At 29.6% G+C, this 23,235-nt stretch overlaps 3 protein-coding genes across 3 annotated transcripts; 2 read left to right on the forward strand and 1 right to left on the reverse strand.

Moving 5' to 3' along the window:
- The first annotated feature begins 841 nt into the window (after nt 1-841).
- Nucleotides 842-9,394, forward strand: LOTGIDRAFT_185711 (hypothetical protein). The gene is made up of 19 exons (XM_009048152.1): nt 842-925; nt 1,851-2,078; nt 2,322-2,379; nt 2,537-2,623; nt 2,852-2,929; nt 3,028-3,278; nt 3,477-3,621; nt 4,041-4,199; nt 4,324-4,439; nt 4,643-4,766; nt 4,931-5,101; nt 5,409-5,515; nt 5,725-6,030; nt 6,214-6,301; nt 6,495-6,581; nt 6,741-6,896; nt 7,205-7,270; nt 7,757-7,774; nt 8,888-9,394. The coding sequence occupies exons 2-19, from the start codon at nt 1,858-1,860 to the stop codon at nt 8,975-8,977; spliced, it is 2,328 nt and encodes a 775-aa protein (XP_009046400.1). The 5' UTR covers nt 842-925; nt 1,851-1,857; the 3' UTR covers nt 8,978-9,394.
- A 1,138-nt stretch (nt 9,395-10,532) lies between these two features.
- Nucleotides 10,533-16,288, forward strand: LOTGIDRAFT_206064 (hypothetical protein). Its single transcript, XM_009048153.1, has 15 exons — nt 10,533-10,598; nt 10,944-11,098; nt 11,377-11,425; nt 12,158-12,319; nt 12,572-12,678; nt 13,031-13,087; nt 13,332-13,400; nt 13,607-13,730; nt 13,902-13,967; nt 14,158-14,213; nt 14,299-14,375; nt 14,651-14,708; nt 14,904-14,968; nt 15,239-15,305; nt 15,813-16,288. The coding sequence occupies exons 2-15, from the start codon at nt 11,075-11,077 to the stop codon at nt 15,939-15,941; spliced, it is 1,110 nt and encodes a 369-aa protein (XP_009046401.1). The 5' UTR covers nt 10,533-10,598; nt 10,944-11,074; the 3' UTR covers nt 15,942-16,288.
- A 728-nt stretch (nt 16,289-17,016) lies between these two features.
- LOTGIDRAFT_110878 (hypothetical protein) lies at nt 17,017-22,911 on the reverse strand (the record flags this gene model as incomplete). The annotated part of the gene is made up of 13 exons (XM_009048154.1): nt 17,017-17,316; nt 17,634-17,821; nt 18,431-18,557; nt 18,845-18,993; nt 19,146-19,301; nt 19,685-19,814; nt 20,001-20,109; nt 20,347-20,488; nt 20,963-21,080; nt 21,286-21,458; nt 21,587-21,670; nt 22,077-22,590; nt 22,777-22,911. 13 exons carry the CDS (start codon nt 22,909-22,911, stop codon nt 17,017-17,019), a joined length of 2,325 nt encoding a protein of 774 aa, XP_009046402.1.
- Nucleotides 22,912-23,235: the final 324 nt, after the last annotated feature.

Genomic DNA, 23,235 nt, shown 5'->3' on the forward strand with positions numbered 1-23,235 from the left:
AAGTTCCCCGAATAATTATCTATCTTTACAAAGAATTGCAGGAAAAATTTCCAACACTCTTTACAAATGATTTAGTTATCGCCTATACCCGTAATAAAAATCTAAATGATATCTTAGTCCGTGGTAGATTACCCCCCATCCCCCTTCCATAGGTTTAGTACATTTCCTTTAATTAATATTTCTTATTTATGATAACTTGCAATTGAAGAGTTTCCTCGCAAAAATATCATACATGTATACTATTTTCACTTAATAAATTATATATATTTTTTATATGAAATACGCATTTTCCTTTTCATTTAATATAGGACAATTCCTCAGTTTCACCAGTGAAAATGTTTATTATGATTTCCATGGTTATTAATGTTCCTGTTGGAACCAGTATTCTTCTTATATATTCCAGATTCGGAAGATAATGGATTAGCATTTCAAATATTCTATATCATTCTTTTAAACTAACTTCACAAACATTGCTCTATCACTAGAGGTTACGCCTGCATGCCTGTGCCTGTGCTTTCGTAACATTGCTTAACCGCAATATTACAACCTTAAATTCCTAATCTCTAATCTAAGGGTCAGAGATTTTCGGACTACTGAAAATGACAGCGTAAGAGCAAAATCATTTTTAAACCTATTGAACCCATAGATCAAAAACAAAAGATCTGTTTATGTAGAAAATAAAACTAATGAAAGGTATAATCTTTAATTGTACCATAGAGTTGAACTGTTGATTTGAAGATGCATCGAACTTGAAAAATATTATTCTATTTTAAGAATCGGAAGGTATTTCCCCGATGACGTTTAGATGCATTATGGGAGCTGGGATTACGTGGCATCAAAGCTGACTAGAGTGTGAAGTTTCATGTAGAAATTACATCGTCATTTCTTTAAACTAAACAGTTTTAACATATACTTGGCTATAAAGGTAATGTCTAAGGCTACCTCACCTGTACGTTTTTAACTTCATAACCTGGTTTTTGATTTTATATTGAAATTACGTTCTACTAGACTACCGGCGACCGTAGGCCTAATATTTTTGATCTTCTCAATTTCAGCTGTTCAGTGTTGACTGGACTGACAGTAGTAGACCTAATCCTGCAATAATAAATGAATGTGGCTTCCTCTTGAGTTATTTGACCTGAGACGATCCGAGACATAGAGTACGTGGCTAACTAGTTTCAGACTGAATTGACACTGTTACTTTTTTTGAAATAGGTTTTGTTGCCTTATTTTGTTTTACATATAGGCCTAACCCGTGCATATTTTATATGACTATGAGTGTTTTCATACTTTTGGAGGATACTAATAACAGCTGTTAGTTTTTGTATAATTAACAATGAGTATTAATTGATACTTTTCTAAAACACAACTTTATTTTACTATTATTGTTCTTGTTGAACTGGACATTCAAAGGAACATGTAGACAAAGGTGCTGGTTTCTTCAATCTTGACTAACATTGATGTGATATAATAATCTAAGCTAATTCACTCAGAGCCAAAACCATAATGTTGGAATTATATCAGAAATCGTGATTGAGAAGGTTAGTTAGTAGTCCTGCTATAAGCTTAGTCAGGTTATGAAAATAATTGAATTACCTTTTTTTCATTTTTTTTTTATTGAAGGATATCTATAACCAGAGCAATGGCAGGTTTACACAAAGTGTTACTTCATGAGCAGGAATGTAAATACAAATTTGTCATAACAGCATAAATTTTAATGCTATATTTGAACCCAAAATAATACATAAGGAACATGTATTTGTACAATCTAGTTTATCTCAGGCGAGGGGTTCAGTTTTTTTCTGGATTAGAGTTCATATTATATGATTCCTTATACTACATTATTTCAGTGAAGCCATGACTACCTACCAAGAATTTATACAACAGAATGAAGACCGGGATGGTGTACGATTCAGTTGGAATGTCTGGCCATCAAGTCGGTTGGAAGCTACCAGAATGGTGGTGCCATTAGGATGTTTATATACACCATTAAAAGATAGAGCTGATTTACCTCCTATACAATATGATCCTATATTGTGTACCAGACCAACATGTCGAGCTATTCTCAACCCTTACTGGTAAGTATAATTATATTATATATCTATATTCTTGTGCCATATCAGTACTATGACCACAAGGCTGAACTGTTATTATTAGAAATAGTTTTTATGGAATTAAGTGTAGGTTATCATTTTAATGACTTGGTTTTACTAATGATGCATTTCTACAGCAACAGACTAAAATCTTTTTATATTTAAAGATAAATTGAGTAATCTTTAAATTTTTATATAATACCTAGACCAACTATTTCTGTTTTTCAGTCAGATTGATTACAGAGCTAAAATGTGGGCTTGTAACTTCTGTTATCAGAGAAACCCGGTAAGTACTGCTACTGTACTGCAACTGCCGTTTAGATATGAATTGAGAATATGATAAGTTCAGATAGTATAAATATAATGATATTTGTATTTTGTAAATGAATATACTGACAGGTCAACTTTCAATGAAGTGATAATTGGATATTTTTATACTCCAGTTTCCACCACAATATTCAGCTATATCAGAACAGTGTCAACCTGCAGAAATTATACCTCAATTTTCTACCCTAGAATATACTATCACAGTAAGTTGATGTAATTTCTAAATAATTTTTTATCTAATGGTTAAAACTCAATTTCAGTTTTCTGTATCATTTTGCAGTAATAAAATGTTTTGCAGTTTAGAATATGGTCACTTCCAGATTATTAACAACATTTGAATGTACAGGTATTGAATCAGTATGTGTAATATAGCTACATGAATTCCAATAAAACTTTATGTTACTATAAGTATAATATATTTATTATTATAGAGAGCCAGCTGTTCACCACCTATATTTCTAATAGTATTAGATACATGTATGGAGGAAGAAGATCTTCAAGCTTTAAAGGTATAAATTGTTAAATGTCTACGATAAAGATTCACTAATTTATATTACTTTATGGATATTAGTGACTTTTTAACATGCTTATTGTGTACTATGTTTAGGAATCACTACAGATGTCTTTGAGTTTATTACCACCTAATGCCCTCATTGGCTTAATAACTTATGGTAAAATGGTACAAGTTCATGAGTTAGGAAGTGAAGGAGTTTCTAAAAGCTATGTGTTTAGAGGAACTAAAGATTTGAATGCTAAACAGATACAAGATATGTTGGGTATTGGTCGTGGTGCTGCTCAACCACAACAAAATAGAGGTGGACCTCAAAATCCACAATCACAGCAACTCCCTTCTAACAGGTAGGTTACACTTAATTTGGTGTTAAGATTGTGTTTGCTATTAACTCGTGTAAATTTTTTATTAAGGGCAAGTGGCTACTCTGACATTTTTTTAACTAAAAGGATGAATTGACATTTTGAGCTCTAAATTTTAAAATATAAAACAGTAAGATATGTAATAAATAGATTTCACTTAGCCTGCCTTTTTTTACTCTGTAGATTTTTACAACCAGTACATAAATGTGATATGAGTTTAACTGATCTGTTAGGAGAATTACAGAGAGATCCATGGCCAGTTTCACAAGGTAAAAGACCATTAAGATCTACTGGTGTGGCTCTATCTATAGCTGTTGGTCTATTAGAGGTAAGTATTCTATATTCAATTGTTATTTTTTAAGTTGATAAGTGGCTACAATGCAATTTCAAACTGAAATTGACTAGCTCAAATTATAGAATAATATAGGCAATGTAGTCTTTTCCTTAAGGTTTTATATTTTTATATGCCCACATTGTGGATGTAAATTGTCATCACCCCTGTCCCATCCACTATTGGCTTGTGAGCGCAGTATAGGCCGCTTTCGTTGTCAGTTATTTTTAATCAAATTTGGCGTGTATGTTTATATCCACAATGAGTTGGAACAATTCTAAGCTGAACACCATCAATCTTTACTTAATTACAATACAACTCATGAAATACTGAAAAGTTGTTGGGTAATTGGGGAATCTTACTTGACAGCTACTTGTTGAATCTGTAATTATATGGATATATATATTTTATTACAGTGTACTTTTCCTAATACTGGTGCTAGAATTATGTTATTCGCTGGAGGATCCTGTACACAAGGTCCTGGTATGGTAGTAGGGGATGAATTAAAACATCCCATCAGATCTCATCATGATATAGAAAAAGATAATTGTAAATACATGAAGAAGGCTATGAAGGTAAAATTTATTATTTGTTAATATTTTGAATGCTTAATCTCCATCAATACAATTTTTAGTTTTTTTGTCTAGCAAGATTTACCCTTTTTGTGTTAATGAAACATTTCTTTGTATTATTTTACAGCATTATGAAGCTCTATCAAATCGTGCTGCTAATAATGGTCACGTGATAGATATATATTCCTGTGCTTTAGATCAAACTGGTTTACATGAAATGAAATTCTGTCCTAAATATACCGGGTAAGTATTATTATTAAATATAGCTCTCTGATCCACAGGTATTGTGCTCTGATAAAGTATAAAAGATATTGGATTACTTTCATTTGTATGAAAAGTTTGACTATCTGATGAAGGTTTAAAGAGGGAAGGTCTATGATGTACCAGAAATTCAAAAAAAATTACTTATAATGCTACTAGTTCCATAAATTTTTTATTTTTTTCAGTGGTCATTTGGTAATGGGAGATTCTTTTAATACATCATTATTTAAACAAACATTTCAACGTGTGTTCTCTAAAGACAGTAAAGGGGAATTTAAAATGGCTTTTGGTGCAACAGTGGAAGTTAAAGTAAGTAATCATACAATTGAATATCTAAATAAGTCCAATCACAAGTGGAAGCAAGATCTGTTTCCGATATGACCTAGATATTTAGTGTTCCATCAAAAATCCTTGTTTTTAGGTGTCTGTATCTATTTATGTATTTTGATGTAGTTCTCTAACTCTATTTTCAGTGTTCTAGAGAAGTTAAAGTATCAGGTGCTATGGGACCATTAGTATCATTAGGTGTTAAAGGACCAGCTGTTTCAGATACTGAAATAGGTCTTGGTGGTACCTGTCAATGGAAATTATGTGGTCTCTATCCAAATACATCTTTAGGGCTTTTCTTTGAAGTAGTGAATCAAGTAAGTCGTGTGGAGTAATTATGGTTTCTTAGTCAGTATTGGACTACACTTTATCTTGACATTGTGCATATTATTCTGTTGAAGTAATCAGACAGTGTTGTTATCATTAGTTACCAAATAATCATATAACCTATAATAGATACCTAATGAAATAATATTTGTAATGTCTACAAAAGTGAATCCCATTATACAAATTAAAATGGAATTTAATGTTAATAAATCATAGGGCTGTTGAATTTTCTCTCAATCTTACAAAGAATTTTTTTCTACGATTGAAATAGCATAAATATTTGATTATTTCTCACAGCACAATGCACCAATACCACAAGGTGGAAGAGGTTATGTACAGTTTATAACACAATATCAACATAGTAGTGGTCAGAGACGTGTTCGTGTAACAACTATAGCTAGAAAGTAAGATTATTGTTTATATTCAACCAGACTAATGGCGTATTCATTTTTCCATTCATCTTTCATTTGTGATTCTTAAATAGTTGTCTATGTACATTGTTTTGTTTCATTTGTGAAGTATGGTGCTGAGCAAAAGTCATAAAACTTCTTTTCACCCCATTTATTTTTTTTTCCATGAGTTATCTCTAAATAGTTAATTTATGATTTTACAGCTGGGCAGATGCTAGTACCAGCCTACAACATATAGCAGCTGGTTTTGATCAAGAAGCCGCAGCTGTGTTAATGTCCAGATTAGCTGTTTATAGAGCAGAAACTGATGATGGACCAGATGTATTGAGATGGCTAGATAGAATGTTAATAAGACTGTGTCAGAAGTTTGGAGACTACAATAAAGATGATCCTAACTCATTTAGATTTTCTGAAAACTTTTCCTTATATCCACAATTTATGTTTCATTTACGACGTTCACAGTTTTTACAAGTATTTAATAACAGTCCTGATGAAACTTCATATTATAGGTTAGTATATTTTTCTTTTATACATTTGATTTTATAGAAAAACTCTGCTCAATGCCATTTGTATAGTGGTCACCTATAGTAATTGAACTGTCTCAATTCACTTCATGTAGAGATATTTATGGAGTATAAGTAAAAATACTGTTTATATAATATATATATTATTTATTCTATTGTATTTTGTAGACACATGTTAAATACAGAAGATTTAACTCAGTCTTTAATTATGATACAACCTATATTATATGCATATTCTTTCCATGGTCCCCCAGAGGTTAGTACCATACTCACATTCACTCAACTTTGAGTATCAAACAATTTATTACTTCTATGGAATAATTCAAATTTTTTCATCAGCAGTCTGTGGTTTCTGAAATTATAGAATGCTATTAAACTGTAGATGACATTACTATCGCGAAAGTCCAAAAGGAAAAAATGTTATTCTTTTCAAACGCTTCTAATTTCAGCCAGTATTATTAGATTCCAGTAGTATAACAGCAGACCGTATTTTATTAATGGACACATTTTTCCAAATAGTAATATATCATGGAGAGGTATGTTATACAATTTATATAGTATGTTTTGTCCAAATATTATTTAACAGTAACACAAATAAATCATATATTTGATCATTTGAAATAAGTAATAATTGGTTTTGATCATGTATTTAAGTGTTATATAATACATGTATATTATTTATTGTTTATTTGTAGACAATACATGAATGGAGAAAACAAGGATATCATGACTTACCAGAATATGAGAATTTTAAACAATTGTTACAAGCACCAGTAGACGATGCTCAAGAAATATTACAGACAAGATTCCCTATGCCAAGATACATTGTTACAGAATGGGATGGTTCTCAGGTAATTGTCTTATAATTGTACTGTCATAACTATTAAGATGAGGACATACATTCAAAGATTATTGGTTTGTGTACCATCATGTCAATTGATAGTATACAAATGTAATTTGCTGTGTAAAAGGAATATTGTATAAACAATCGCAGAATGGCATCAAGCTGTTACAAGCTTTAATGTAGATAAGCTAATGAAATTCATATAATGTAATCCAATTTTTAAAAAAAGCATGAGTATTTCAAGTCATTCAAGTCATAGACAGTGACAGTGTGGAGGTTCTTTTCATTTTAATATTTTAATGATTGTAATTTCAGGCCAGATTTTTACTATCTAAAGTTAACCCCTCACAGACACATAATAACATGTATGGATTTGGTCAGGTATGTAGTTATGTTTATATTTATTTTGTATCCAGCACAATTAAGTATTGCTTAGTTTTTGCAATTCAATATCTAGTATAAGCTTTTTATATTGCACTTGAACTTTTTATCCTATTTTTTTTTGTATTTTGTAATCAATTTCTTTTTCAATCAGCCATTGGATGGGGTGTGTATATTTTTTTTTAAATGTCTATTATTCCATTCTCATCGTTCCCTTGGCCATTTTCTATACCATACTAAAAATGAAGCATAACTTTTGGCAAAATTAGCTTCTTTACTGACATGAATTAGCTCACTGCAATGAGGCTCTTGGGAGAAAATGGAAGATTCTGCCTCCCTGTAAATTTAATTTCATGACAGGATCTAAATTTGGCCAGCTATACACTATCAATCAAATCATCTATCCATCATATTGGGAGAAGGAAATTTCTCTTAACCATATTTGGACATGGTTTTTAATGTATTTTTTTCTATGATCCCTATTAGATTGTAACATCATCTGAGGTAGAATTTTTTTGTAATTTATTTTATTACTTGGGTTTTAAGGTTAAATTTTGGTGTATGGTTCATACTTGATATATTAATTCAAATATAATTGATTTAATGAGAAAATAATTAAAACTGAATATCAAAGGTTAAATTTGGGCTATGGTTTATACCTGATATTTTTAGTCAAATCGTAATGAATTTAATGAGAAAATAATTAAAACTGAATATCAAAGGTTAAATTTGGACTATGGTTTATACCTGATATTTTTAGTCAAATCGTAATGAATTTAATGAGAAAATAATTAAAATTGTGAATATCAAAGGTTAAATTTGGGCTATGGTTTAAATGTGATATTAGTTAGTCAAATCTTAATGAATTTAATGAGAAAATAATTAAAATTGTGAATATCAAAGGTTAAATTTGGGCTATGGTTTATACCTGATATTTTTAGTCAAATCGTAATGAATTTAATGAGAAAATAATTAAAACTGTGAATATCAAAGGTTAAATTTGGACTATGGTTTATACCTGATATTTTTAGTCAAATCGTAATGAATTTAATGAGAAAATAATTAAAATTGTGAATATCAAAGGTTAAATTTGGGCTATGGTTTAAATGTGATATTAGTCAGTCAAATCTTAATGAATTTAATGAGAAAATAATTAAAATTGTGAATATCAAAGGTTAAATTTGGGCTATGGTTTAAATGTGATATTAGTCAGTCAAATCTTAATGAATTTAATTGAAGAAAATAAATTATACATGAAATTGTAAATAATATTGTGTGGTTAAGATTGTGTGGTTCAAAATTTACATGATGAAAAGACCTATACATAACATACTGTCTAAGATAATATTACTGTTGGTCTTTTAAAAAATTATTTTAAATATATTGGAAATTGAAATATAATGTTTTTCTTCTATTAAATGTGTATATTTTTATATTTTATCATTGTCCTTCACCTTATCTTAAGTCCTTTTTTAAAATATAATATAATATAAATATAATAATATATAAAAGTACATGAATTGCATGCACAATAATTATTCAATTTGACTGAGTCTTTAATTTGCTTTTGTAAATATTATTTAATATTTAAAATTAATAAGTATATTATTATTTCAGGATTCTGGAGCTCCTGTATTAACAGATGATGTTAGTTTACAAGTATTTATGGATCATTTGAAAAAATTGGCTGCATCTTCCTCATCTTGATTGTAATGTGGTGTTATAGACAGATATTTCTTTAAGAACTAGTCAGAATACAAATATTAATTTAATTCCTTTTCTATGTGCTAATTATCTGTTAACATTAGAATTATTTATGGACAATGTTGAAGTGGTTTACTGACACTATATTTCAAATATACGCACACATACTTTTCATACTTTGGCTATTGTCTTGAAGTACATTTTATTAAATTATAGATAAAAGCAAATATTATAAACCACAAAATGTTTGCAATGGTTGTTTTTGACAAGAATGACATTATCAGTGCACATTTTTTTCTTTTATTTTCCATGAGTTTGGGATATAGATATCTTATTGTTGTTAATGTAATTAAATGTCATATATTGTATAAACTTAATCTGATAAAATAATTTTATTTCTAAATAAATGCTTGTACTAAATTGTTTTGTTTAATATCTGTTAAAATTGTGTTCATTTTAAATTGACCACAGGTAGCTTCAACCTTAATACCAGTAGTGGATGTGTTAAAAGCCCAATATAAAACCCAATAGCAATTCCCAATTTAATCTTTAAAAGGATACGTTCACCATAAGATCACACACGTTAGTCTCAGAAATGGGAATTGTTAAGCTAAGTGTATCAGTAATAAGTGGTCACATATAACCCTCAAACTTAGAACTTTAAAGGTTAGATGTATATCACATAACATCGATTTAGTTTAAATTCAAGGTCTTCAGTTGAATTTGGAGTACCGGTAGGATGTAAGTAGCCTAACTATGGACCCTTGAAAATGGTCCAAATCACAGCCATCCTGTATACATATTGTAGTTATTATAATGGACATTTATTATCACAGCAACTCTTGGCAGGGTTTAAGACTACCATCTCCTTAATTTCTTAACGCCACGCTCATGACTAAGAAACCTATTTTGACAAATAGCGGTCGAAACCACCTTGACAATGACAGTTTGTTGTTTATTCGTAAAATATGGCAACATGCATAGAGACACAATACGAGGCTAGCTATTATTGAGGCATTGAGGGGTAAGTAATAAATTGCATCAACACAGGCGAGGCCTAGGTAATATTAATTAACCGTGAACTGGTAAATATGAAAAGTTATAGCAGACATTGATCTGTTTCTAATCCTTATTTTGTTTACTCTCTGACTACACTGAGCTCTGAATTGAATTTTTGCTCTCATTTCATGAATATTCAAAACAAATTTCTACTCTGTGATTGTACCATAGAATAACTCCATGGATTGTACTCGATTTACACGCAAAAGTATTTCAATACAATACCAAGAGACACAACAACAGAGACTACTTTCATTCCACTTCCGGTAATAACAAAAAGTAAAAGTAGTTCAGCAAAGACACTGACAGCAGTGGAAAAAGAAGGTACTTTTTGAAATTTAAACATATCTGATTAGTCCGTCCTTAATATTAATTAGCCATTTGAACTAAAGACTACCATCGATCTCTTTGATTTCATGACACCACGCTTCATGACTAAGAAACCTATTTTGCGATTTTGACAGACTGATGACGGTCGAGACCACCTTGACAATGACAGTTTGTTGTTTATGTGTAAGATGTGGCAACGTGCATAGAGACACAATACGAGGCTAGCTATTGAGAGGTAAGTAATAAACTCCATCAATACAGGCTAGGCCTAGGTAATATTAAACATGAATTGGTAAAAGTTATTCTAATCCTAATTTTGTCTACTCTCTAGTTCTCTCATTTCATAAATATTCAAATTAAATTTTCTACTTTATGCCATTTGTCTTAGAATGTTTTCAGATCAATAGAAATATTAGGTTCAGTGATTTTACATTTTAAATAGATACTCTATCCTTCCAGAAAATTCATGTGAAAATGACCCACTTTTCAGACAGAATTCCCCTCTGTAAAATCATGTTAACAAATAACAACTTTTCCAGTAGTAAACATTTTCATCATTGATTGTCAAAATTCAATTCAGAAAACAGTGCAGTCAGACAGAAGCTTACTCTCTTCTCTGTAGGCTTCATATTTTCCTGGAGATAATAAATTCTATGATAGGCTGTATCAGAATTAAATATTCTCTTACAGGAATCAATTATAAAACCAATCATGGCTGAATCTAAAGAAAATAAGGTAAGCGGAAACGAAAAGCTCTTTTAGTTTACATAAAGGTACTTTAAATGTACAGCATGTATAGGCCTTGTTCAAACTGAATTTTGTGTAGTTAGTTATGCTTTATAAACCTATATCCTACTACATGATAGACACTACTCTGTAGCAAGCAATAATAATAATGAATAAAACTGATATGACTGGACACTTCAGACAATTGCTATTCCTTACATTAAAATACTTAAATTAAAACACCTACATTAAATCATGAGAAGAATATTAATTGTTTTCTCCAATAGGATAATAACCAGACATCAGAAACTGAAAAAGATGAAACAGAAAGTTCTGGTAGATACAATGTTTATTTTTTCTTTACTTTTATACACCCACATTATACAGTGCTCTTATGTTGTTCTCACCCCTCTCCATCCGTCCACAATTGGATTGTGAACACAACAGAGGCTACAGTTTCTATCTGATTATAACGAAATTTAGAATGATCATTCGCATGTTGAAGTTCGAATTTGACGATCTCTACATGAACGGTTATTCAGTTATTGCCCTTAACTTTGGAAAATATTTTGTGCAAATTAGAATTTTGTTACGATTTGACAAAGATTGTCGACTGCCTTTAATATATACTGAAAAATTATCAGGGAAGTGGGCGTATCTTGCTAGGCAACCACTAGTTCCATTATTCAGTTATTGCTTAAACCACAAATTCTGAAAACTGTGCAGCCCAGCTTTCAACTGGTCTGGTTCAAAAAGATGATATTTGCGAAATTGACATGTCCACACACTTAATGTTCCTTGCCAAGAGAAATTTATTGTATGGTTTGGGGATATTATATCAGTTCAGGTACATCCATGCAAAACCACCTAATGTTGATCTGAAAAAGCTGGTTTTGTCACCTTGTTATTTCACAATGTGATTTTGGTATGTTCATTACATACGATTACTGTAGCCTACACAATTTTTTAGGTGGTTGGGGTTAATAAGGCTAGAATCTCTCAACTATCAGGTGGAATGCAAGGAAAACTGAAAAAAATATATACTGTGTAAAAATATTTTGATGATAGGTTTAGACTGGTTAGCTGGTTATATGAAACAATCATTGGGTTTGACTGAGAATAAAGCTGTTAAAGTACTAGATGAAGTTAGTTTTGAAGGAATAGCTAAATATATTAAAGAAAAAAAATGCAAAAATATCATAACAATGGCAGGGGCTGGTATTTCTACTTGTAAGTATTATATTATGGCATTTAGTAATTGATTATAATAAACACAGAACAATTAGCTTTATAAAAACAGGAGGATCAATCAAAGTCAGAACGTTGCATTGTTATTGTGTATGTTGTGTTTATAGTATAATTACTAGTAGTTTTTAAATACTTTTTTTTTTCTGAAAACTATTTAAATTAGGTTTGGAAAGGTAATAAAAGACATGAATATATCTTCAAGACAATATAATAATTGTGAAATATATATTTTAGCTGCAGGTATACCAGATTTCCGTAGCAAAGGAACTGGTTTGTATGACAATTTAGAGAAATATAATTTACCATGTCCAGAAGCTATTTTTACCATTGATTATTTTAAGGTATTTATGAAAACATTTTTTGTACAATAATTTTGTAAGAAATTGTCTGCAATAATTTGCCAAATTTGTTATATTAAGTTGCCATGGCAACAAGATAATGAACAATATAATCTGCACAATTTTGTCTATGTGTAGAGTCTCAATGTATCCTTTTCACAAAAAATTTCTTCAAACATTTTTTTACCATTAAAATGTCTTCATTTCATACTTTCTTTTCCAATATTGCATTCATTACAAAATACAATGTATTGACCACTTTGTTTATTCTTAGACTACTAATGTCCTTTAACAGTATAAATATGCTGAAATAAATACTTTTTAAATGACAGTCATTAATATCATCTATTTTCAGGAAAATCCAGAGCCATTCTTTGTTTTGGCTAAAGAACTTTTTCCAGGAAAATTTAAGGTATATTTTAACTCCAATATTATTTTTGTTCATTTCATTTTCATTTTTGATAAAATTCTGATCATTTTTTTTTAAATAAAATTTTTCTGAAACTTCTTAGTCAGGAACACACTTCAAATAGTTCCAAAGATGAGGGTCTTTACTAGTTGATTCTTATTGACTGTGAGGCTCATATACAAGTACTTTTATTGTGAATGACATTTGTCACTTCATGTTAGTTTTAATGATGTATTTAATTTTTCAGCCAACACCTTGTCATTATTTTATAAGATTATTACATGATAAAGGTCTGTTATTACGTCACTATTCACAGGTAAGACATTATATATACATGTACATATTAAATATATTTAAAATAAATGATTATTATCATATTGGCCTATTTTATATATGATTTTAGTGTATGAATATTTCATCACTGTTTGAACCTGGAATTTTGGAAGTCATCAAATTAAAAAAAAGATTCCATGAAGGGGAAAGTAATCAATAATTGAATAATTGAATATTTAATGATTATAGAATATTGATACATTAGAAAGGGTAGCTGGTCTACCAGGAGAGAAACTAGTTGAAGCTCATGGTACCTTTCATTCCTCTCATTGTTTAATATGTGATAAACAATATACATTGGAATGGATAAAAGGTAGGTGATGTATCATTAAAATATCTATTAAAAAAATGGGCAAACCAAAGCATAGTTTTAATTAAACAAAATAAGAGTTTGATGAATCTGGCTGTAGACACTACGATTTAGTTTAGTGTGTAAGTAGCAGTACTATATCAAATATTTAACTTATCTATTTGTTACTTGTAGAGAAGATATTTAAAGATACAATACCAAAATGTGATGAAACTGAATGTGATGGTGTAGTTAAACCAGGTACAAAATATATTCATACCAAATTCTATAGACATTAGTAGGTGTCCATGTAGGGGGATGGAGGAGTTCCCAGTAAATAGTTTTTGAAAAGTGATTATTTTTCATTTTGAATAATACTATTGAAAGCTTTCCGAGAGGTAGAAATAAGGGTTAAAGGACTAAATTAATCCTCAGTTATTTTTCTCTGCAGATATAGTGTTCTTTGGTGAAGCTCTACCAAAAAGATTTGCTGAATGTTATGCAGAGGTATGTAAACTGTATAAAACTTGTTTTAATCTATCAAACCAAACTTTATATCATTAGAATTATTCATACTCTAATTATATTGTAGGATTTTGGTAAATGTGATATGTTAATAGTAATGGGAACATCATTAAAAGTTCAACCCTTTGCATCATTGACCAGCAGGTAATATTTTGATATCAATAATTTTATATTAAGATTCAACTGCTAATATCTATTCAATATTGTATATTGGATGGCTGACATGTTCATATTTCTGATTCCCGCAACAGTTATTTCCAAAATTTGTCCATTTTCTCTCTGTTCTTAGTTTATATCTTTGATAACCATTGCTTTGATATTCCAATTGGCCTGTGATATCTGGATATTTTATCCTTTCAAGGCTACCATTGTTTATACTGTATATCTTACTCCAATATTTTACATGTTTTATCACTTAGAGTTCCTGTAGAATGTCCTAGATTATATATTAATTTAGAGAAAACAGATGATTCTTCAGTAAGTTATTTACTAAATCTCAAGTAAATATGTAAGGTCTGCAGATACTTGATATAAGGTTTCCTGAGTAAACCCAGTGATGTTACTTAGGTTATAATTTAGTTGTTTTCAATTTATAACAAACCCAAGGATAACTTGTCAGTCTTAAGTAAAAAAAGACATGGAATATAATACTAAGATATATTTCTCTTTCAGGGTAATTTTCTAGCAGCTTTAATGTTTGGTCATAACTTTGATTTTGATTCCGAGGATTGTTACAGGTAAAAACAATTCACAAACATCAATTATAAACAATACATTGTCGTTACCATACAGAATACCAATATAGTAAACTACCATTTTATTAAAGGAATATTTTTAAACCAATACATTGATTAATAAATCAAGTTAATTATTGACATTCTCTACAGCTGGTTATCTTTTCATCTATTTTAATAATAATAGTTATTATTTTCACACTAATTAAAGGATGTGTAGGGATACAGTCAAGGAATTTTCATTCAATAAACTATTTGATATTATGATTTTAGAGATGTGTTTAAACAGTCAACATGTGATGATGGTTGTCTAGAATTAGCTGATAAAATAGGTTGGAAGGTAGGTCTACATTATATTTTACAACAAAAGATTCCTTTATTCCATTCATTTATCTGTATTTGCCAGTCATGTGTAATTGGAACTCTAATATAAATTTGCTACAATTTCTTTACATGTTAAAATTTCGTGACTTGAATTTCTAAAATTCACACTGGTCGACAGAATTGCCAATGATATTTTCTGGATTACCAATGATAACCAGATCATTTCTCAATAATATCAATACCAAATATTTAAATATTGTTATTATTGTTCTAGATTGGATATACAGTTGACAAACTGGAAAGAATCTTCAGCTTTGCTAGAAAAACTTACTACATTACAGAGCTTAAACAAATTATTTTGTACATACTCTTATGAACTAATGACTTATAATTTGCATGAGCAAGATGTATTTGCTTTTGATGTATTAAAAATATCCCAAAGATTATTAGCATTGAAAACATTAACATGAAATGAATGCTGAAATAAGGTGATTCAGCCATTGTTTTAAACTTACCTTTTCAGAAAGAATTGGATAAATTAATAAAAGAAGAATATAGTAAAATTGATAAAGAAAATAAAACAGCAGATAAATCTCCAGCCAAGTCACCATCTACTGCCTCTGGCTCTAAGACAAAAAGTAAACAAAGTTAAGGACTGCCATAAATAGACAATAGTTTAGCATGGGTTTGACAGAGTAGGGAAGTGTGTCAACATGTTTTCTTATTGGTGTAATCTTTTAATTCTCTTTATTTAGACATCTTTTACAAATATAGTCATTGGTTTTCAGCGTCTGATCATTTTAATTTACAAATATTTGTTCTTGTTTATTTTATGATCATTATTAATGATATATCTGAACCACAGAATAGACCTGATAAGGAATTAGCCTCTCCTCATACCAAATTATGATGTATTATAATTGTTTGTTGTATATAATTTTAATATTTATTATTGGTTGTTATGTTTGTATGATATTGAAGTAATATATCAGGTGTTCCAAAAAAAAAAACGTCCCACAGTCTGTTCGACAGGTAGTATCTCAGTTGTTGGTAAACTTATCTCTTTCAAAATTCTCACAAGTATACTTCAAGATGTCATCCAATGAAAAACGTACTGGCCCGAAAAAAAAATAGCATGTCGAACACCCAATATATAAGAATAATATTATACATGTTAGTACATACTATTTATATTTACATATTTCAAATTCGAAAAACTCATTAAACTGACCCTGGTTCATTCCTAGATTTCCTAAAATTATGAAAAAAAATTAAGATCAAGCTCTAGTTTGGTAGTTTATTAATGAACAGGATACAATCATCTCCATATTTGATTAACAGACGGTAAGAGCTCATTTTTAGTTATCCATATCACTTTTAATAATATCATACCACACCAAGTTAGATTGTGTCTCTTCCAGTTTTATTGATATTGTTACATGCAGTTATAACCAATGATATCATAATACCTGTAACAACTACTCTTGAAAGGAAAGGAATAATGTTATTGCATTGATGGCAGTCTTATATGGTATGGTATTTATTATTGAATTGAATATATCCCTTTGAATCTTGGAAATTATCAGCGACTTTTACCATCAGACAAGAAAATACTTGTGCCTTGGACTCTTATAATGATAAATAAATTCATTTTCAAACGATTAATCAAATGATGTATAAAACACAAACCTGTTTATCATACATTTTAATTGAATTATTTACACATATCAAGACACTTTCTTTCTTTTAGCTTGAAACTTTTGAGTTTTAGTTTTCACTGATTTGACTAAATGTGATATTGATTCTTTAGTTGGAGGTTGCAACTCATCAGTAACAGTCTCTAATTGTTTATCTAAATTTATTTTACGTTTTAAAGGTTTAGAATATCCTTCTTTTTGTCGTCTTTTCTGTTTTTCATTCACAAATGCTTCTGATCCTTTGGTTTTCTTAAATTCTGGAGCTGACGGGTCCACGTTAAACAGATGAGAATCAAACAAAGCTGAAAATCTGGGATCTTCAACATCAACCTATTAAAAAAAGATTATAGATTATAAGCATTTTATTATTGCTATCTATCGGAATAACATGCTATGAATTGGTATAACTGTATAACATGCATTATCAACACATGTATTCCATTTCAATACTTAAGAGATTAGAATAAGGTATAGCAAGTCATGGTGCCATATGATATTTTGATTGGTATAGCAGTAACAATTATCTTCTTTTCATCAATTCAACTCCTCTATCAGTTTGTATTGAAATATTTGATTATTAATGTCATGGCTGTAAAATCCACAGTGCCCTTGTTCATACTATTTCCGAAGATAAAATAAAATATTACTTGAAAATCATCTTCTTTATCATTATCATCATCTTCTTCTAACTTCTTTTTCTTCTTCTTTTTCTTTTTCTTTTGAGCATCTTTAACTAGTTTCTCAAGATTAAAATGTTTACTATCATCTTCATCATCCATCATTAGTAAAGCTAATTTAGCCTGTAATATATCATCAGTGAAGTTAAATGGCAATGCTCATTTAGCTTGTTATATATCATCAGTAATATAATATAGCCAATATTAAAGTCAAAGGAGTCTTTTAATAGATTAAAGTTTTTAAAAAAAAAAAAAAAAAACATCTTATGAATAAATAAATAATGTTATTAATTATACTTCTTGCTCCTGGCTAATGAATGAAACGTAGTATTCAATAAGGAGAGTTTTTTCTCTATAACAATTTTAACCAAGTTTGTACAATTTTTTTCATTCTTATTTGTAAAATAAAGCTAAGCTAAAATGATACAAACTCAATTAACCGTCCCAGCACATTTGTCATAGCACAAGTCTATTTTCCACAAAGCTCATTAACAGGAACTTGATATCTCTTCATAAATATTTTTTACCAAAGATCATTAAAAAGTAAGTCTTCTTAAGAAATATACAAATATCATCATATTACCTCTTCTTGCTTTCTCTTTGCTAATTCTTCTTCAGTTACTTCTTCTTTCTTCCATTTCTTCTTCTTTACTTTCTTCACATCTAATAGAAAATGTTAATAAATTAATTTAGAAGAGGCTAAAAGGAGACTACTATCAGACAGACGTTTATCCTTCAAACCATCAACTTACATTAAATACCTATACATGAAAGGTTGTTTTTTTCTGACTTTTCAAGAAATCTATTTTCAGAATCCTTACCTTTTAATTCTGATTTAAAGTAAGGATCAGTCATATCAACTCCTTCAGGTACTTCATCATCACTAAAAGCATCCTTTTCTTGTGGTATAACACCAGATTCCTGAAATATTCCAATTCATCAGCACTTACAGGGTCATGTTTTACAAAAAACTTCACAAAAAGTCTCAAGAAGATCTGAAGATCACACAGCATGAAACTCTTGAAATACCACAATCAAGTTTTGTTTTATTATTTCTATATACTTTCTATATAAGTTTTAAGAAAATTAATTGAGTTTCATTATGCATGTATATAATACCAATGTAGTGTTTTTGAAGGCAGATTATCACTTCTTTAATTATATTGAGAGAAAATTCCTACCATCAAGGCTTTTTCTTTCAGTTGTTTTCTTTCTTTTTTTCTCTCTTTCTTCTTTTCTTTTTTCTTGTCTAGAAATTTCTGCCATGGTGTTACTTTAATATCACTTTCTAAACTTTGATTGACTAGACTTTGAGTTGTTTCTTTCAACCCTTCAAAATATAATTCAACATGATTTGATTAACAATGAAAATTACTTAAGCTACATTCTGTGAAATGTTGCACTTTTAGACTGAACTTGATCACATCAGAGGCTACAAATGATGTCATGTAAATAACCAACATCAACAACACTGAAATTTACCTGGTTCCCATGTTATCTCCATCTCAACATCTTCTTCTTGTTTTTTATTCTTTTTCTCATCAATATCTTGTATTAGCTGTCTGTATTTCTCTAATCTATTCTCTTCTGTATCACTGTTATCACTATCAGAATTACTAGATCCTGCTTCACCAGCTTCTATAATATATAGATAACAAAATAAAAACAGGACTATCTTTGATAACAGATTCTAAGATTTGAATTATCACAGTACTACATCATTTTGTATTATAATTGCACTAACAAGTTAACCATCAAGCTTGTGACACTCTTCCTCTTAGAATAAACATAAATTTAAATTCTCAAACTTGGCGAATAGGACTATATATTCATCATTGAACTTAACTGGTGTTAACTATACAACACAATACCTGTGTGAATATACTCTTATCGGCCACATTTGAGATTTTGAATTTTATGTTTCTTTTAAGATATAATGCATGGAGTACCTCGTTAAATATCAACAAATTTTTGTCAGCTTAACATGGAGTTTTAAAACTTGATATAATTTCAAGCCTTACCTTCCTCATCAGAACTAGATGCTATGTAATTTTCATAATCTTTTTCTAAATCATCTATTTTTTTAGGATCTATTTTAGTCATGGTAACCTTTAATCTGTCTTGATCTGTATCATCCCACGTCAGTTTCACCTATTTTAATACAGAATAAAGAATAAAATGACTAGATTTGGAATCTAAGCTGCCTGTTACAAATTGCTATAACAATCATATGTACTTAAGCATACTCAATTCTAAGCCTAAACATCTATGTCGAAAGGGAGAGGTCCCTCATCTAGATTTTTGAAGAATGAAAGTTATTTCAGAACCAGATCATACCTGACTTCTACCCAGAGCTGAATTAGAAAAGTAATTAGGTTTATACTCCGATACTCCTTTGCAGGTACTCTTAGGGTCATCATCAAATACCATATCATCTGGTATAAACCTACAAAATATACAAACATTATAAATCAATGCACAAAAAGTCAAACACCTGTCATCACAATGTGTTTTTGGATGAATTGTTTTTCTGTAGATTAAGTATTGATTTTCTACTCAATAACGATATATATGACATAATAATTTCTGAACAGACATAGTTTTATAACTTTTAATATCTTGAGTATCTGTTTGATAAGCAAAATATATAAATGCAGTCCTCAAATACTAAATAATGACTGACCTTAAATCTATTTTAGTACAACTAGTTTCAAATTCCTTGCCATCACATTCATCATATATCTTAATAGCTGTATCTATACTATCACACACAATAACAGCATAATAATACCGTAATCTATTGATTTGATATTGACGTAACTTTTCTCTGTGAAACTGTTCTCCTACAATGAAAAACCAAAAGAATTTTATAGAAGCATAAAGTATTTTTCTATCAATGGGAAGTCGGTAATTATAAATATTTTGAAACCTAAATCAAGGAAATATTTGAGTTTTTCGAAACAACATTCTAATTTCATTTCATGTGGCATATAAGATCAATTGTCAATTGTTATGAGGCAAGCTTCTTTCACAATACAAATGGCATATTTAGTATAAAGTTTTTATATCTTATTTCGACATGCCTGTACTTAATCTTAATTCAAATTCATTCCTTAAAACGGAAATAATCTTTTTAAATAATGCATCGTTTTGAAAGAAATTACTTTGAAAATCACAAGGAAGGTGTAAGACTGACATTATGATAAGAATGATATTGATGAAACAAAAACCTCTGAGTGTAAATTATCAGTATACTGCAAAAATCTATGTGTAGTTATCCTAATGACAATAAATATTACCTTCTAATATTTCTTCTGATGTTTGTGGTACATCATTATCATTTCTCTCTACTAATTCTTTAGGTCCTTCAAACTCTTCTTCTCTCATTCTTTCTTTTCCAAACTCTGATGGGTATATCTGAATTATAAGGTGCATCACAAATAAACATCCCTGAACATGTTTAAAAGATCAAGAAGCAATGTCAAAATCAGTAAGGTCCATGAAAAAAAGTATGAATGAATGCCAAATTGTATTGTAGTAGATATCTACAGAAAAGGAAAGTTTTCCTCATTACCTTCATCAAACTAACACAACATAAATATCATAAATTATCAGAACTTACTGAAACAGATTGTATATATCCATTAGCTGGTTTAAAAGAATTAAATAACATAAAAATATCAGCAGCTTTAATTCTATCCCAATCTAAATTACAAACAGCTAATCTATTACTACAATCTTTAACTTCTGGTATATCTTTCTCTAATTCCATCCAATTATGATCAAAATTATCATCTGAATAAACAAAATAATAATTTAGAAGAACCATTTAGTTATAATCATATTAAACTTAAGATGTTTCAAGATTTCTCCATTGTCAAACCCTTAAATTTAATATTACATATTATATAAGCAGTCTTTACCTGCATCAAATTCAAATTCCTCTTCAGAGGAACTTTCTTCTTCTTGACCTACACCTCTTGATGGATCTAGCTCATCATCGGAATCTACAAAATATCATTTATAAATGGCATAGCATAGCAATTTGTTTATTCACTAATAAGAATCACCAGGTGAATTCAAAAGTCCACAAACTTGGACCAAATTCCAGTAGGTGTCAAATTATCTCAGTTGAACTGAAGAAGTTTTGCAGGGGCTTAATATTCACTTGCTTGGCTCTACCCTAAAAATAGGGCTGGGTGGTGTTACAAATGTAACCATTTTGAGTTAATTTCTTGAATGCAACAAAGGACCATGTTCCACACTTTGGAATTTGTCTAAAAAAAGTTGTTTTAGTGACTTTGAATTACCAAGTTAAGTGTCTTAATTGAAATAGTACTTTTCTTGTTTTTTGTTTACAGTAGTGAGTGGTGAACATTTTCAGCAATTCTAAATGAATATAAAAATACATACCACCATAGTCACTGTCACTTTCTTCATCACTATCACTTTCATTGTCACTGCCATTAGAATTAACATTATCACTGTCATTGTCATTACAATTATCATTGTCACTCTCACTATTTTTGCTCATGTTTTCTTCTAAATCAACTTCAAGATTATCAATTTGCTCACTTTCATTTATATTGATTTCAATATCTTGCTTTTTTGCTTTCTTTTTGCTTTTGGAAAAAACATCATGATTATCAGTCTGCTTTTCTTTCTTTTTGTCTTGTTTGTTGTCAATTTCGAATGCATTTTTTGTTTTATTCAGCTGTTTGTTTGTTTCCAAGCTGTCAACAGAAACTTTACTGGACTTTGCCAATCTATTCTGCTTATCTTTCTTCTTCTTAGATTTTTTCTCTGACTTCGATTTCTTTTCAGACTCATCTTCATCAGTGCAATCAGATAAATCATAGAAACGTTTTAGATTATCTTTACTACTAATATCTATTGGTCGACCTCTTTTATCAACACTGTATTTCACCTACATGTATATGAAAAATAATAATTAACTTAAATAACTAAGATAAAGAAGTAATCATGAGTTTTTCACCTTGTTATTGTTGATCAGCTTAATCTTTTACGAGGTAAGGCACTCAATTTGTTCAACTTGAGACATGAAGGAAATATTTTAATAAATGTGTTGCCAATAAAAGCAAACATCTCCTACCTGAAATTTCTTATCATTAAACATTGCTTGAAATCTTTTATCAATCTTAACTTTCTTTTCTTTCTTTGGCATTTGCCAAAATCTTGGATCCTTGGCAATGTGTGAAAAACGTTCATCTTTAAGAACTTCATCCATTCTGCAAAAAGAAATTGAAGCATCAATACTAAAGAAAATCATGTAAACTTTATACTTTTTGTAAACCAGGTCAATCATGTGATGACTTGAACTACGGTAAAGATGTGCTCACTTAAAAAATGATTGAAAGAGTAAAAGCTGTAATGCAACCAAAAGAAGAGCTTTGATTCTTATATTTTCAGCTATTTCAGAAAGAAATGATACTACCACAGATAGTATTACAGAGATATCTATGGTAGCCCATGAGCGCCATAGCTGTTTTATTATTTTATTTATGAAAATACCTTTCTTTTGAATTTGAATTCATTTTTATTTCACTTTCAT

Source organism: Lottia gigantea, assembly GCF_000327385.1.
Source record: "Lottia gigantea unplaced genomic scaffold LOTGIsca_12, whole genome shotgun sequence".
NCBI lineage: Eukaryota > Metazoa > Mollusca > Gastropoda > Lottiidae > Lottia > Lottia gigantea.